Source organism: Setaria italica, chromosome VIII, assembly GCF_000263155.2.
Source record: "Setaria italica strain Yugu1 chromosome VIII, Setaria_italica_v2.0, whole genome shotgun sequence".
In the NCBI taxonomy this organism is placed as follows: domain Eukaryota; kingdom Viridiplantae; phylum Streptophyta; class Magnoliopsida; order Poales; family Poaceae; genus Setaria; species Setaria italica.
Genome location: NC_028457.1, coordinates 10392336 through 10408978, shown reverse-complemented (window position 1 = coordinate 10408978; position 16643 = coordinate 10392336). Strand labels below are relative to the sequence as shown.

The following is a 16643-nucleotide window of genomic DNA, read 5'->3' as shown; positions in this document are numbered from 1 at the left end:
CCGACCTCCCCTGACTTGGGTCTCGATCCCAGGGCCGGGGGTGCTTCGCCGACTCTTGCCAGTTCTGGGTAACGGATTGAGGGCTTCAACTGGTCGCTAACAAAGACGCCGTCGGGGACGGGCATTCGGCCGGATGCCGCCTTCGCCAGCTCGTCGGTGGCTTCGTTGAAGCGCCTTGCAACGTGGTTGAGCTCTAGCCCGTCGAACTTGTCTTCAAGCTTACAGACCTCATTGTAGTAGGCTGCCATTTTGGGGTCATGGCAGCTCCACTCCTTCATGACTTGTTCGACGACTAACTGAGAATCACCCCGGATGTCCAGCCGACGGATACCCAGCTCGATGGCGATGCGGAGTCCGTTGAGGAGGGCTTCGTACTCGATGACATTATTAGATGCAGGGAAATGGAGGCGGATCATGTACCTGATGCGCACGCCCAAGGGAGAGACGAAAATGAGACCCGCTCTGGCACGGGCCGTCATCAGTGACCCGTCGAAGTACATTGTCCAATACTCCTGCTTCTCTGGCGCCGATGGTGTTTGAACCTCCGTCCACTCTGCCACGAAGTCGGCGAGTGCCTGGGACTTGATGGTGGTGTGGGGGACGTAGGTGATACCCTGGTCCATGAGCTCAAGCGCCCACATCGCGATTCTCCCCGTAGCGTTTGGGTTCCAGATTACTTCACCTAACGGGAATGATGAAACGACCGTTACCGGATGGGAGGTGAAGTAGTGGCGTAGCTTCCTCTTCGTGATAAGGATGGCGTAGACGAGCTTCTGGATTTGTGGGTAACGTGTCTTGGATTCGGACAAGACTTCGCTGATGAAATACACCAGGCGTTGCACCTTGAGAGCGTGTCCCTCCTCTTCTCGTTCCACCACCAGGGCCGCGCTAACCACCTGGGTGGTTGCCGCGATGTAGAGCAGGAGGGACTCGCCGTCGGTAGGCAGGACTAGGATCGGGGCCTTCGTCAGGAGGTCCTTGAGTCGGTCAAGTGCCTCCTGGGCCTCGCCGGTCCATTCGAAACGGTCAGTCTTCTTCAGGAGCCGATAGAGAGGAAGCCCTCACTCGCCGAGGCGCGAGATGAAGCGGCTTAGAGCCACCAAGCATCCCATGACGCGCTGAACTCCCTTTATGTTCCGGATTGGCCCCATGTCGCTGATGGCCGCTATCTTCTCCGGGTTTGCTTCGATGCCGCGTACGGAGACGATGAAGCCTAATAGCATGCCCCTTGGGACTCCGAACACACATTTTTCGGGATTGAGCTTGATACGCTTATCCCTCAGCCTTTCGAAGGCTAGTTCAAGGTTGGGAACGAGCTGGTCGCCCCTCCTGGATTTAACCACGATGTCGTCAACGTAGGCCTCAACGGTCTGCCCGATGAGGTCTCCGAAGCACTTCAGCATGCATCGCTGGAAAGTAGCCCCCACGTTTTTGAGACCGAATGGCATCTTAACGTAGCAGTAGGGGCCAAAGGGGGTGATGAAGGAGGTAGCGAGCTGGTCGGCCTCTTTCATCGCGATCTGATGGTAGCTGGAATATGCGTCGAGGAAGCTGAGGGTCTCGCACCCAGCGGTTGAGTCGACTATTTGATCTATGCGTGGCAAAGGAAACGAGTCCTTTGGACACGCTTTGTTGAGACCGGTATAATCGAGACACATCCTCCATTTCCCGTTCTTTTTTGGTAAAAGGACAGGATTAGCCAGCCACTCGGGGTGGTGCACTTTCTTGATGAACCCGGCCGTTAGAAGCTTCTGGAGCTCTTCGCCGATGGCCTTGCGCCTTTCCTCGTCGAAGCGGCGCAATCCTTGTTTCACTGGCTTGGAGCCGGCCTTGATGTTCAAGGAGTGCTCGACGACTTCTCTCGAAATGCCGGGCATGTCCGAGGGCTTCCACGCGAAGACGTCGCTGTTCGCGCGGAGGAAGTCGACGAGCGCGCTTTCCTATTTGGGGGATAGGGCCGCGCTGATCCGCACGACTCCTCTGTTGGAACAGCCGGGATCGAGGGGGACCTCCTTGATACCTTCGGCGGGCTCGAAGGAGATGTTCGGCTGCTTGGAGTCGGGCCGGTCCTCGGTGGCCTCCGCAAGCTGGACTGCCAAGTCGCTCGTGACGGTGATGGCTGCGGCGTACTCGCAGCACTCTACATCGCACTTGTATGCCTTCTGAAAGGTTGTGCCGACGGTGATGACCCCGTTGGGCCCCGGCAGCTTGAGCTTGAGGTAGGTGTAGTTGGGGATAGCCATGAACTTTGCGTAGCATGGCCGTCCCAAGATGGCATGGTAGGTTCCGCGGAACCCCACCACCTCGAAGGTGAGGACCTCCTTCCTGTAGTTGGAAGGGGTCCCGAACGTAACGGGCAGGTCGATTTGCCCAAGAGGCATCACCTGCTTCCCTGGCACGACGCCATGGAAAGGCGCCTTGCTGGGACGGAGGCGGGAACGGTCGATCCCCATAGCGTCGAGGGTCTCAGCGTAGAGGATGTTGAGGCCGCTGCCTCCATCCATGAGTACCTTGGTGAGGCGTGTCGTGCCGACGATGAGGGTCTCAGCGTAGAGGATGCGGATGCCGGACGCGTCCAGGGTGTTCGGACCTGTCGAAGGTGATGGCCGGCCCTAACCAGTCCAGGAAGGCCGGAGTCGCTGGCTCGGCCGCGTAGACCTCCCGGCGCTCCAGCTTCTATTGGCGCTTGGTGTCGTATGCTGCAGAGCCGCCAAAGATCATGAAGCAGTCGTCCACCTTGGGGAAGCCATCTTCCTTCTCTTCGTCGCCCTTCTTTTCCTCATCGGGCTTCCGCTTCCGGTCGCCCTTCACCGGATACCTCTTCATGAGGTTGCAGTCTTTGTAGGCATGCTTCACGGGGAACTCGTGCTTCGGGCACGGTCCCTCAAGCAACTTGTCGAAGAAGCCGGGAGCGCCCTCGGGGGGCGGCTGCCCTCGCTTGCGCTCGACTGCGGCCATGAGGGAGGCCTCGCGCCGCTGTTTGCCCTTCTTCTTCTACTGGCGGTTGGAGGTGCCTTCGTCACCATCCTCCTCCCGTTTCGCCTTCCCTTTGGAGCGATCGAAGATCGCTCCAACGGCCTCTTCGCCCGAGGCGTAGCTAGTGGTGATATTGAGGAGCTCCTCCGTGGTTCGCGGGCCTCGGCGCCCCAGCTCATGGACGAGGGGCCGGCAGGAGGTTCCTGCTAGGAAGGCTCCTATGACGTCGGCGTCCGCGACGTTGGAGAGCTCGGTGCGCTTCCTGGAGAAGCGCCAGATATAATCCCGGAGGGACTCGTCCGCCCCCTGGCGACAGCTCCGGAGGTCCCAGGAATTGCCGGGGCGCGTGTACGTGCCCTGGAAGTTCCCTATGAAAACCTCCTTCAAGTCGTTCCAGCTACGAACTCGTCTCGAAGGGATATATTCTAGCCAAGCTCGCGTTGAGTCGGCTAGGAAGAGGGGTAGGTTGCGGATGATAAACAGGTCATCATCCACCCCGCCGGCTTGACATGCAAGCCGGTAATCGCTGAGCCATACCCCAGGATTCGTCTCCCCTGAGTATTTGGCTATACTTGTGGGTTGCCTGAAGCGCGGCGGAAAAGGCGCGTTCAGGATGCGCGCAGAGAAGGCCCGGGGCCCAGCCGGACCGGGGCTCGGGCTGCGGTCTTCCCCGCTGTCGTACCGCCCGCCACGGTGGATGTGGTAGCCTCGATCTACCCCATCCTCCTAGTCCGAGCGGGAGCGTGTCCGCGCGTTCAGGGTGTCGCGGGCGTCGCGGATGAGGCCGACACGCTGGTGGACGGATCGAGCCTCGCCTCCCGCGGGTGGTGGAGTCCGTCGGGCGGACGCGGCCTGATTCGCCCCAGGAGGGGGTTGATTGACAGATTCCCCCCGCCTTTCCGGGGGCGCATCGGGCGTCGCCCTGCTGGCGTTCTGCCCGCATCGCCGGGACGCAGAACTTTCCGCCTGCTGGACGGCGGCGCATTCGAGCAGGTTGCGCATCTCTTGGCGTGCCCGTCGCTCCTCGGGCGTTGCTAGTTCGGGGAGCTGTCGGAGCAACACCGCCGCGGCTGCGACGTTTTGGCTGGCGCAGGCAAAGAGCTGCGGACGCTCTTCGTCCGTGCAGATGCGTTGCTGGACGTCGCGCGCCCGTTGTCGTGCTCCACCCTCGTGGTGGGGGTGCTCAACTTCTTGGCGGGCGCCTGCGCGCGCCTCCGGTTGCTGAGAGCACTCCGGTGCCCTTGGTAAGGCTCCGGTCGTAGCTGCGGCGCGCGAGGGGGGAACCCTTTGTCTCCCCTCGGCATCGTTGCCATTGGATCCCTCGGAGTGCGCGTCGACCATGAGGCACTCGCGTGAGGGGTGGGGGCTCCCGCTGCTAGAGCCGGTGTCGGAGATTGTCCTTGTCGCGCCTACGAGCTCGTTGCTCGCGGGCGACGCGGTCATGGACCGCGCTAGGAGGCGTCCGTAAGCCCCCGTGGCGTTGCGTAGCCCGAAGGGCCGTCCCCCTGGCGAGGTCCTTCCGGCATGCGAGCGGCCGCTCGCCGCTATTTCGGCGGCAGGGCCGGGGGCAGCGGGGCGAGCGGGCAGGATGAGCACAGGGATCAGCTCGATCCCTCCCCCAGTGGCGAGGAAGTCCAGGCTCCCGAATCGGATCAGGGAGCCCGGAGCAAAGCTACTATCACAATTGGCCATCTGAGGCTGGGAATGTACGCGCAAAGGTCCCCTACCTGGCGCGCCAACTGTCGTTGTCAAGATTGGCAGATCAAGACTTAGACTAGTAAATTTCTTTTATGCGCGCAAGGCCTCAGGTGGTGGCGTGGGAGACACGGGTTAGACTGGTTCGGGCAAAGGAAGCCCTACGTCCAGTATCATGGATGCTCATATTGCCCACGCGGGGTTCTGTAGTAGGGGTTACAGATCGACGAGAGAGGGACTGGTCCCAAGTCTCTTTGTGCTTGTGCTCTCAGGGAGCGTACTAGTGTGCTGTGGCTTGGGGGAGAAGAAGCTGATGCCTCCTCCGGCCCTGGGTTCCTCCTTTTATATCGCAAGGGGAGTGGCCGGAGTTACAGCTGGGATCGGGCGAAGAGGACTGTAAAGTGTAAACGTAGTACGGTAAAAAATACGGCAGGAAGGGAGGAACAAGTTCCTAGACGCCTGACGCCTCCGCTGGCCCCTGACGATCGCCGGCGTGCATGCCGGAGGGGGAGGCGGCCGTGCACCAACTGTCGTCGCCCCCTACAGATAGCTCCTTCGACATTCGTAGGCGTCGGGTTATGATGAAGGCGTTTCATCGTTATCCCGGTGTCCGTTGGGGAGGACGGTGGATGCTACCATTCTGATGATGGCTCCTGGAGAGAGGGCGTCACATCCTTGCTGCCGGGTGCGCGGGACCCGAGGGCGCGCGGGGCCTGAGGGCTGGCGAGTCTCTCCTCCGCTCCGGTCGGCGCAGGCCATGAGTACCCTGTGGCGAATGGAAGTGAGCCGCCAGCACTGTAGCTTGTACAGTATGGTCGTGCATGGGTACTTGCGGCGGGTTGCGTGAGGAGCGCGGTCATCCTTCCCTCTTCCAGGCCTGCGGCGCATTTATGGCAAGGTCGACGGGGGGGACCCACGGGATTGTTTATCTTGCCCACCTGGTCCGCATCCGAGGAGGATGCCCACCCTGGGGGCCCTAGCGAGCCCGACCCCTGCGCTTGGGGTCGGACGAGGCGGAACCTTGTGGTGAGGGGTCGGGCGCCTCCGACCCCGGGGCCGCAGTCGGACGAGGCTGAAGCCTCGTGGAGGGAGGTCGGGCGTTCCCGACCCTGAGGCTGCGGTCGGGCGAGGCGTAGTTTTGATTATGCTTAGGTGGGCTCGGGCCTTCGCGTCTGCTCCTTTAAGCGGTATTTAGGGGATCGTTAATATTTTCCCCCAACAACTTGGCACTTAGCAGGATCTAGGAATAAAAAATCCAGCACCATCTACAAGGGGTTCCTTGTGCCAAGTGAAGCAGTGAATGTGGACATCAGCAGTGGCAGTGGCGCTATTGCACCATCCCACATGTGCAGTCAATGCAGATGCAGAGTGATGAAGCCACAGCTACAAGTACACTTCCAGATGTTGTTCCTGTTGATGATGACGACCAAGAGGAAGAGGATGACAAAGACCAAGAGTAAGTTCACCTTACTGGTAAGAGGTATAAGAGGTGCAAATGGAACATCTGTAAGCTGTTTACCAAATGAAAAGTGATTGTAGAGGTGAATTGCTGTTTTTTGTTTGTTTTTTTATGAGGGGGAGGTCCCATGCTGGTTATATATTATATACTGAAAAAAAAGTAGGGAAAGATTACAAATCCAAATCAAGAAACAAAGAAAGAACAGAAGAAGATCAAAAAGATTACAATGTCTACTCTAGCCATGAAGACATAATAGGTTTCCGGTCCTCTTTTACTCTAAGAATAACCTGAGTAAAAATTGATTTGAAGCGAAACAGTCTTGTACTGAAGGGGTGATCCCTTTGAATATCTAGTCATTTCTGACCATCCAAATGCTCCAACTCATGATAATGATAATTTCCATAAAGAAACTTGTAGCTGAATTTTGAAGCTGTTTAGAATTTCATATGGTTCATCAGACAAGTTAGGGAAGAGGTCTATATGAATCCAACATTCCTGAGCAAAGGGGCATCCAAGCAGCAGATGGAATAATGTTTCCTCTCCTCCATGTTGGCATAGTACACAATCATACGAAGGGAGGATCATGTTTCTTCTTTTAAGAATGTTTCTTGTGCTAAGTCTGTCCTTCAGGACTAGCTAGAAAAAAACTTTATGCTTATTCTGACAACGCGATTTCCAGAGCTATTGAAAAACTCGGTGTACGTGTCTATGTCCAAAGAGTTGATAATATGCTTTTGATGATGAATAAAAGGGACTGCCCCATATATACGTCCATATATCTGGTTTATTATTTAAAGCTAAATCCTTCAAACTGGCAGCCAGATGGATCCTCTAAAAGAGGAAGATGGAACAAGTGCTGAACATCCACTATTTTCTGAGCTTTCTGAATCGAAATTTCCTACTTTTTGGTGAAGGAGAAGAGTTGGGGATATGTCTGAGCTAGTACTCGTTCTTTCCATAGATCATTCCAAAGAGAGCATGTCTGTCCATCATTAATTGATACCATTGCAAGCCCCTTGTACTTATTCAATAGCTTTAGCCACAGCCACAACCCTGCCAAATAAATCATAAATCTTGTTGATCTTTTCATAGTGCACATATACTGTGATTTGGCCGTACAGTCAAGGGCATATATGACACTTGATTTATCACAGCCATTCCTAAAGACACAGGAGAAACCATTTTGCCAAACACTTTCCAGAACGGCTTTAGCTTCACCAGAGAAGCTACTCCGCCAGAGCAGCCACATCCGCAGCTGATTCAGCCACAGCCACAGCCCTGCCAAATGAATCCTAAATCTTGTTGATCTTTTCATAGTGCACATATACTGTGATGTGGCCGTACCATAGTTAGAACCGTAGCCTAGCAACAGCTCATGCATTGACAATGATCTTGGCTCTAGCAGTGATGCTTTCCTTGTTCCTAAACAACATGTACTCATTCGGTGGCTTGAGGTATAAAGGGAAACCAATCTCTTGCGACATCTGATCTATGAGTTCTATAGATCTGAGGGAAGATGGAATTCCCAAAAGTTTCAGTGTCATATAAAGTATCGAAGAGATAGGCTGACAGTGGTTTCAGTGGATCTACCCATTCAGTTAGCATGGTTCCTATGTTAACATTCCAGGGCTGCCTACTAGTACAAACATATAGTGCATACTGTTATGATCTTTGAAATGATTCATAAACTTGTTGGTGTGTGCGCCAAAATACGTCGTAGTAGCTCTGTCTTCACGCCTTGGCCAGATCTGAGCGAACAGCGGCTAGAGGAACCTTGCTCTGCGGGACTTTAGAGTACGCCACCTTCATCAGGAGGTTAAAGCCTGTTTCTCGAATGGAAACCTTGGTCAGAACTGCTGGGGAGATGCGGATCTTTTTTGGTGGAGCAAGCTGCATTGCTTGCATCGAGGTGGCAAGATCTAGAATGTATTGATCTAGAATTCCAGCAGCACGGCTGGAAGGTCCTGGTAGGAGACGGCGTCTGTCCGAGCAGGTGGAGGGGTTGGGCAAAGGGAGTTGGATGGGTAACGGTGGCAGAGTTTGCTCTGGATGATGTGGTTGCGCTGGTGGTGGCGGTTGCCAGCGGTAGGTCACAACATTCCATCGTGATTTTTGCAGGGATCTCCATGCTGACGGCAAAGTTTCTGGTGTGAATAAAGGACAAGGTGATGAAATAAAAGTTACCGTGTGATAGGAAGTCATTGATCGGTGATTTTTTGGATGGAGTGGAAGGATGCGTGTCGATGTGGAGCAGATGACGTTGCTTGCAGTAGCGTGGTTCTAGTTTCGTCGGCGAGTTCATCAATCGGTGAACTCATCGGTTAGAGGGGAGAGGGAGGGGAAGGGGAACTGGCATGCTGCCTAACTCACTACGAGACACCAAGCAGCACCAATGAATGCCACCCGCATGCTCTTCTGTTGCTTTGTATTCTCCTGGTAGCAGACTAGCGGACTGAATGGTTGAACTCAGACGAGCAAAGTACAAAGTTCATAAAATTTATGGACTAGAAAATTTTAGATCTCGTCGTTCTAATATGAAGTTTGTCTTTGTCCCACGTCATATGAATATGTTAACATTTAGCACTATACTAGTAACCGTTCGCTGGCAAATGCCACGTAGCATAGGTATGAGGTATCAGTGTCAAAGCATATGTGCGTCTCCCCTAGATCACTCTGCTGCATCTTGATAATTCAGAATATTTTATTTAGGATTCATCTGCCAAGGATGGCTTTCCAAGAACAACTATCACATTGACTTCATCGACCACTTTACCCTCCTGGTCAATGAACATGTCTCCCTTCATATCCATAGCAGCGAGACCTCCATCTACTCTGGTGCTCAGCACGGTGATCTTCTCCTTGTAGCGATTAGTTGGCAGTGCATTAAGCGGTTGCATCATTGTTACGGTGACACTGCACTTGGATCGTGGTGGGACAATGCCTTTTTCTGGCTCTGTGCGTAGCCGGTGTAGGCTTGTCTTTGTGAAGAACGCAAAGTAATCCTCCGTATCGTTGGTTAGCTCTATTGCGTGTGATATCTGCTGGTCAGGTTCTTCAAAGACGAAATGTGTTTCCAGAGGTTCAATCCCAAGCATGTCCTCCAAGCCAGGGATTACCTGCAATGATGGAAAAAGTAATGCCTTACCACAAAGCTAATAACGCTCTAGAGGCTCACCGAGCATATGCTCGCTTACCTGGAATTGGTCTTCCGTACTATCCCGTATTTGGTTGAGCTCATCAATTATGTCTGATATATCAGGTCTGCCTGTCGGGTCATGTTGCGTGCATTTTTGTGCCAACTCGAGGCATTTGGTCACTTGTTGATAACTCAACGGAGTATGATTCGATGATTTAATCCACCTGTGCCTCCATCTTCTAAGTACCTGCATATTTCATAAAGCCTATTTAGATTGCTATATCAAATTATTTAATGCAAATGATGTAGCATATAAATCATCTTAAGATGTAGCTAAGAGACAACGTTAGCTACAGGATTAAAATCAAGAGAAATTTTAGAGTGCTTGAAAAAAAATGAGAGACATCCATCTGGCAAAATCGAACGGTGGAAACAAAAGAAGTACCATGAAATATCAAAATAGAAGTACCGAGAAGTACCAATTTGGTAGGACAATGTACCAAAAATAGTGATAAATTACTATGATGTCCTTTTAATTATGTGTAAATCTATTTAATTCTTTTTTGGTAAGGTGCTTTAAAAGTATTGTAACAAAACTCTTAAATAAATAGTACGGAGCGTTTGGAATATATGTCAAACACACCTAATACGATGACAAATGGAACTGATGACAAATGGGACTGTTCATGTGAAAGTTCCCGAGAAGTCCTAGGGTTACAAAGTGTGCCAAAAAATTGACATACATGTAACAATGAAAATCCCCTTTAAAATGTAGAACTACATAAAAAACTCACAATAATTAGAAATAATAATATAGTCCTTTTTTCGTTTTCAGTTTTATTATATTAGTGCATTACGGTGACAATAATGAAGGTGTTTCCAACATTCATTCAAAGTGCAATAGGTTGCCCAACTGCAGCTAATTTCAAATTATAATCCCCATACAACCCTATAATAATGATTAAGTCAAAAGTACGGTTGTATTTTGCTATAAAAATTTATACAACTCTTGTTATTAAAACAAATCATCATAGATCTTTCACCCTTTTTCTCATTTTTAATTAACAAAGTTTGGAAATCTTTTGTTCTTTAGTTATTTTTAAATTAATTCAATGCCTACAATGCCACTATAAAGATAGGGTAAAGTTTGTATTAGTCCTCTCAACAATGGCCAAATAACCCCCTCTAAACTATTTTTTTTCAATTTACTTCCACAACTTTGTCAATTTATTCAATTTACCCCTTAATAAGATTTTTGTTTTTTTCTCCTTGCTATAAACCACAATTTTGTAGTGTGATAAAGGAAGTTATAACACATGTTAAAAAAGTTATGATAATTTATTATTATATTTAGAAACGCTTGAAAATCTAATAATAAATTAATCCTTGATATACAATAAATTATAAACACAATTATTATAATTATACAATATATTTTTAGCAAAATATTAAAGATGTTCATTACCACTTTACAAAATTGAAACTTAGAAGACCACTTTTGCTCGGAGAAATGAAAAAATACAAACCGTATTAAGGGGTAAATTTGACCAATGTATACACAGGTACTGGGAGAAAACTGAACAAGAAAGTTTGGGGTTTACCTAGAGTTTAACTATACTTGAAGGTAATAATTTTAAATTTTTCCTAAAGGTGGAGTGGCAAACAAAATTTGAAACAAAGATACCTTCAATTCCACTTGAATTTGAACACAGTCCACTGTTTTGTTTTGTTTTCTCCCAATTCCTATTCAGGAGGAGCCCCAAAGACACAATGGTTCTCTAACTTTGAACTGTCAATACGTAATTTGGTCTTTCTTAGGGTTTTCATGACAATTACTTGTTCCATTAACGAAGAAAGACAAATATGGCTGTATATGAGAATGACTTTACGTTTTGTGCAGCCGGACTCACCCCTATTCTTTTTCTAGAAGACTCATTTGTAGAAGATTCAATTTTCTTCTATCTTCCATAAATTTTTTTGCCAACTCAGCAAACAATTCTATACATGGCACCAACTAAAAGAGTTAGTGATACTACCCATCAGGAGCAATTTAAAAACACAAACACATGATGATAAAAAGATGTCATTTGCAACGGTGACATATATAGCACTCTTACTTTAGTAATGTCGGGCATCTTTTTATTACTTCCTGTCACCACCTCCGTGATTATTACACCCAAACTATATATGTCTGACTTGCTTGATGATTTGCCTTCTGAATGGTATTCTGGAGCACAATATACTCTGCATGATAACAGCATGTATTCAACAGATTGACATAAGGAACATGTAAGAGAGTAAATGCTAAAAACAATAATATATTATTTAGAAGTGTATCTTACGGTGTCATAAGACGCGATGTAGTTGCAGTTTGTGAATTATTATCAAGTCGTGATAGACCAAAATCTGTAATTTTTGGCACCAAGTGATCATCTAGTAGTATATTGGCAGGTTTGAGATCCATGTGGATGATATCCTTCTCCTTATGAAGATAAAGCAAGCCCTTGCAAATCCCCACAATAATTTCATAACGTGTATTCCATTCATGTCCCCTCAGTTCATCTACAGAAGTAAATGAAGAATCAAGTTGGCTGAAAAGCTGAAACGGGTGATTTGTTGTGATAGAAAAACACTGTTCGGTGGCTGATAAGTTGAAGCGAACAGGCTATCTAGAAGATAAAAATAGTCAAATAGTTTAATACATTCGATATGGTTTACCAGATTAGACTGTGACAAAAGTTTTATAACAACATGACATTTCAAAGAATGGCAACTAATTAGTATTTTTCATAGTGAATCTCTGTGCCATCTATCTCCAATTGCGAATGTATATAGATTTTCCATATATTAATGGCCAAAGTAAGTTTGATCAGCTGTAACCCTAAAGGACATCTATTTTCAATTGGAGTGAGTATTTACTAAAAAGGAAGAAAAGGAGTTGTAAACCAAATAAAATACAAAATCAAAGAACAGAAAAGGAAGAGGTCCATTATGTTGCCATGAAACTAATGGTACCTGTAAGATGGCTCTCAAGACTTCCGTTGCTTATGTAGTCGAAACAAAGCAGTCTTTCCCGTATATCGACCATAATAGTTCCTCCTTGAAGTAGCATCACACGTTCTTCCGTAAAAGAACAATAACCAAGAAACCGCACTATATTTGGGTGCCTAACCGCGATCAAACTTTTGACCTCCCGATGAAACATCTTGTCTTTAATTGTGCGGATTTTGAAAAGTCTCTTCACAGCAACCACCCCATTTCGAAGGATGCCCTGTTAAACATCTCTTGTGAGCATGGCCATGCGCATTATATCAAGTTCTGCTATGCAGTGAGGAAACATGAAGGCGTGGTGACATAACAAAAATCTAATAATAAGTTACCTTGTAAACCTCTCCACATCCACCTACACCAATTCTTTGCTTCTCTGAAAAATTGTCCGTGATGCTCTGTAGAAGTAGCAAATCTAGATGGCTCGGTTCCTCACTTCCATCTACTATGCGCTCAAGGATGTTAAGCTCCATGATCTGTACCAATGCAGGGTAACATGTTTCTTTTTGTTCAATCAAATACTAATGTGTAGCGTTGTTGACTGTGTAAAAAAATTGTTTGGAAACAAATGCTATTCCAGGTCAAGAAAACACCTTTGATGCCAAAACAGCCAACGGTCAATGTTACATACTTTTTAGACAGCTGGATTTCAATCAAATTAAACAGATTTTCGTGTTCAATCTCTATTAAGGGTTCAAATTACTGGAAAACTAAATAAAATTTATTGGAGGCCCCTTAGATATTGTGATACAATTATTGGCTCTGGAACCGAAATAATAGCCACGCTTAAAATCATGAGGTTAATACAGAACACACCTCAGAACCTTCCATTCCTGATACCGTAAGTGTACCTTGCTGTACTCCATTGGAAGGCTTTGGCTGGAAAATTAACAAGTTCACGTCATCCACGAATATGGAGCACACAATCTCAAAGAGAAATGAAATTATGTGAGATGACCACGAGTGTCCTACCAATAAAGTACCCATGTCAGCTCCTATAAACTCGCCCATGCTTTGTCTGTCATTAAGCACCGGCTGACGCGAGGCAGCGAGACTCTGATAGATACCGTAGCGAGTGGCTCTTTCGCTTTGCTCGCTCACGAGGTTCTTAAGATTTCGGATCTCCTGTGCTGTTCGCTGGAGCTGCGGGAACATCATCACCTTTCGCACGATCTTGTGCACAAAGATTGCATTGGAACCTCCATGGCTGTGACTGAGCATGAAGCGGTCAATGCGATCCTCAATATTGTAGGATAGCTCACGCACCTTGTTCCTCCAATCTATGGCCTGTCGATCGATCTGGTCGTCTTCCTTGTCTTCGAGTTCCTGAAGCACCACGTGCATGCAGCTCAGCTCGTCCTTCAGGAAGCGGATATCACCCTTTACGTGTCTTGGGAGCTGGTATTCCTCGGCGAGCATGGCGCTCAGCTTGCCTATGACGGAGCCCTGCACGTTGTGTTGCTTTTCTTGGACAGGTTCCAATTGCTGGACCATTTCGATTTCCTCGCGTGGACCATCAATTCCCACGAGATCCGTCGCCTCCGCAATGAGTGCAGGTGTTCGTGGATCCAAGACCACTGGGTGAGGTGAGGCGGCGAGGTACTGATGGATGGCATAGCGTTTGGCCCGATCGCTCTGCTCGATTACAAGAAACTTGAGTTCTTCAATCTCCATTGCTATTCGCTGGTACTGCGACACCATCTTCACCTTTCGCACGAGCTTGCGAACAAAGTTTGCCTTGGAATCTCCATTGCTGTGATTGAGCATGAAGCGGTCAATACAATCCTTAATATGGTAGGATAGCTCACGCACCTCGTTCCTCCACTCTAAGACCAGTGGATCGATCTGGTCGTCTTCCTTCTCTGCGAGCTTCTGCAGCACCACGTACATGCTGTTCAGCTCGTCCTTCAGGAAACGGATCCCGTTTGCAAGCAATAATTCGGTCGGCTTGTCGATGACGGACCCCATCGGGCTAGCCATCACTTCGGCCATCTCGACTTGCAAGAATTGAACTCCCTCTTTACTTGGTGAAATGCTAGCTAGCTCGTGGTGGTGTGAGAGAGGAAGGGCACTTCAATCCTCAGGTTACTTGACGGCAGATAGCGGCGCAAATAAAACCATACCTCGAGAACCTCTCAAGGCATGTCGACCGACGGTCCGCTACTCCTAGCGGGGCGTCCGCTACCTGCCTCCCGAGGCCGCCAGCTCGTACGACCCCACCTCACGCCTCCGCTCGAAACTCGTTGCCGCTGGACCCGTGGGTGGGGAGGAGGGGACCAGGGTGGAGGAACAGTCGGCGGGCAGGAGGACGAGAGGGTCGGCAGGGAGGAGTGCAAGGAGGCTGGCGGGGGAGGAGGAAGAGGCCAGAGGGCTGGCAGGGAGGAGGAGCCTCTTTGGCTGTGATTGAGCATGGAGCGGTCAATGCAATCCTTAATATTATATTGTAGGATAGCTCACGCACCTTCGTTTGATTCCATGGAAAGTCTATCGAATATTCAAACATTAATTATAAAAACTAAACATGAGGTAATTATAAAACTAATTACACAGATGGAGGCTAATTCACGAGATCAATCTATTAAGTCTAATTAATCCATCATTAGCACATGTTTACTGTAGCACTATATTGTCAAATCATGGACTAATTAGGATTGGTCTCGCAAATTAGCCTCCATGTGTGTAATTGGTTTTGTAATTAGTCTATGTTTAATATTTCTAATTAGTATCTAAACATATGAATTTTAGAAGATAACTAAACACGTGGATCGATCTGGTCGTCTTCCTTGTCTGCGAGCTTCTGCAGCATTGCGTCCATGCTGCTCAGCTCGTCCTTCGATCAGGAAGCGGATCCCGCGCTTGACGTCGTTACCGTGCTGGTGGTTTTGCATGCCGGTTAGGTTGCAGATGACGGTGTCCATCACTCTCGAGACGGCAAACCCGATCGCAATTTCGGTCACCTCGACTCGCAATGCAAGCACTTGCTCGTGAAATGCTAGCTAGTTTAAGGTTGTGTATGAGAAAGGAAGGCCCTTCAATTCTCAGGTTACTTGACGGCAGACAGTGGCCCAAATAAAACCAACCTCGAGAGCATCTCAAGGCATGTGGTCGCTGACAGTCCTCACGAGCGCTACAGGTCTCGAGAAGACTATTTTAGACTCGAGAGCATCTCAAGGCATGTGGTCGCTGACAGTCCTCACGAGCGCTGCAGGTCTCGAGAAGACTATTTTATACAATTCTTTTGAATTTGTGAAAGGGAGCGACTTCTAGTTTCTGTGAGGCTATCTATAAACCATCCTGAGTACCACGGTAGCGGAAAAAACCCCGCAACAAGATTGGGAGAAGTTCGCTACCGAAATAGATGGCCGACAGTCCGCTACTCCTAGCGCCGCTACCCGCTCCCGAGGCCGCTAGCCCCAACGACCCCCCCCCCTCGTGCCTCAGCTCGGAACGTGTCGCTACCGCTAGATCTGCCACTGGACGACCGCCACGACCACTAGACCCGCCGGCGGGGAGGAGGAGGGGGGTGGGGTGGAGGAACAGCCGGCGGGGAGGAGGACGAGGGGGGCGGCGAGGAGGGAGCCGGCAGGAAGGAGGAGGGGGCTGGCAGAGTGGAGGAGGAAGAGGCAAGGCATCGAGAGGGGGACGGCTAGGGAGAGGGAGGGAGGAGGGAGAGGAGGATTAACTTTTGTTTCGTTGTTTGCGCCTGCACGACGAAGCCAGGATTGATGTCAAGGGGGGCCAAGTCAATGCAAAGTTTAAAAAAAATGAAAAATAAGTAATATAGGCAAAGCTAAACTAACTAAATTGATAACTGCAACTAATGTGAAATCTATCAGAGATATACTCTCATCATCCCACAAAAAGTTTTCATATATCTTTCAAACAATCCAACAAAAGCCCTCATAATACCTTCTAGCCTAGTTAACGAATCAATCATTTACTCCCACCATCCATGCCCGAGCCAGACTCGATAAATAAGGAAGGGCTAATACATCCGGCAATTATTGCAACCGTGCATGCATAATAAATTCTACTTGGTAATTCATCTGATTAGGAATAGTTATGAGCTATTTTAAGGCGCACAATACTACCAGTAGCTAGTAGGTAGTATAGAGTATAGCCTGTTTAGCACCACGTACATTACTAGGACCTCACAGCGCACACCGTTCCTCGTGCGATCTCACAGCGCACGCCACCGCCGCCGCCACCGCCCGGACGCCGCCCCGCCTGTCGCGCGGCGCCGCCACCACCCGCACGCCGCCAGCTCCTCCTCCCTTCCCAGCCCGCCGCCGTCGCCTCCTGCTTCTCCTGGACGCCATCGCCTCCGAC

General features: G+C 49.3%; 2 protein-coding genes across 3 annotated transcripts; both read right to left on the bottom strand.

Moving 5' to 3' along the window:
- Positions 1 to 673: 673 nt before the first annotated feature.
- Positions 674 to 2504, bottom strand: LOC111258312. The gene is made up of 2 exons (XM_022829475.1): positions 2121 to 2504; positions 674 to 682 (listed from the first exon to the last, which is right to left on the bottom strand). The coding sequence occupies exons 1-2, from the start codon at positions 2502 to 2504 to the stop codon at positions 674 to 676; spliced, it is 393 nt and encodes a 130-aa protein (XP_022685210.1).
- Positions 2505 to 8659: 6155 nt separating this feature from the next.
- On the bottom strand, positions 8660 to 14696 carry LOC101761718. Of its 2 annotated transcripts, none has more exons than XM_014805624.2 (8): positions 13287 to 14695; positions 13131 to 13193; positions 12647 to 12790; positions 12282 to 12537; positions 11609 to 11828; positions 11384 to 11510; positions 9325 to 9513; positions 8660 to 9246 (listed from the first exon to the last, which is right to left on the bottom strand). In XM_014805624.2, the coding sequence occupies exons 1-8, from the start codon at positions 14304 to 14306 to the stop codon at positions 8836 to 8838; spliced, it is 2430 nt and encodes an 809-aa protein (XP_014661110.2). In that variant the 5' UTR covers positions 14307 to 14695; the 3' UTR covers positions 8660 to 8835. The 2 variants fall into 2 exon arrangements, 1 of the variants encoding a protein (XP_014661110.2); XR_002678726.1 differs by lacking the exon at positions 8660 to 9246 and adding an exon at positions 9910 to 10043 and having other exon boundaries at positions 9383 to 9513; positions 13287 to 14696.
- Between the last annotated feature and the right edge of the window lie 1947 nt (positions 14697 to 16643).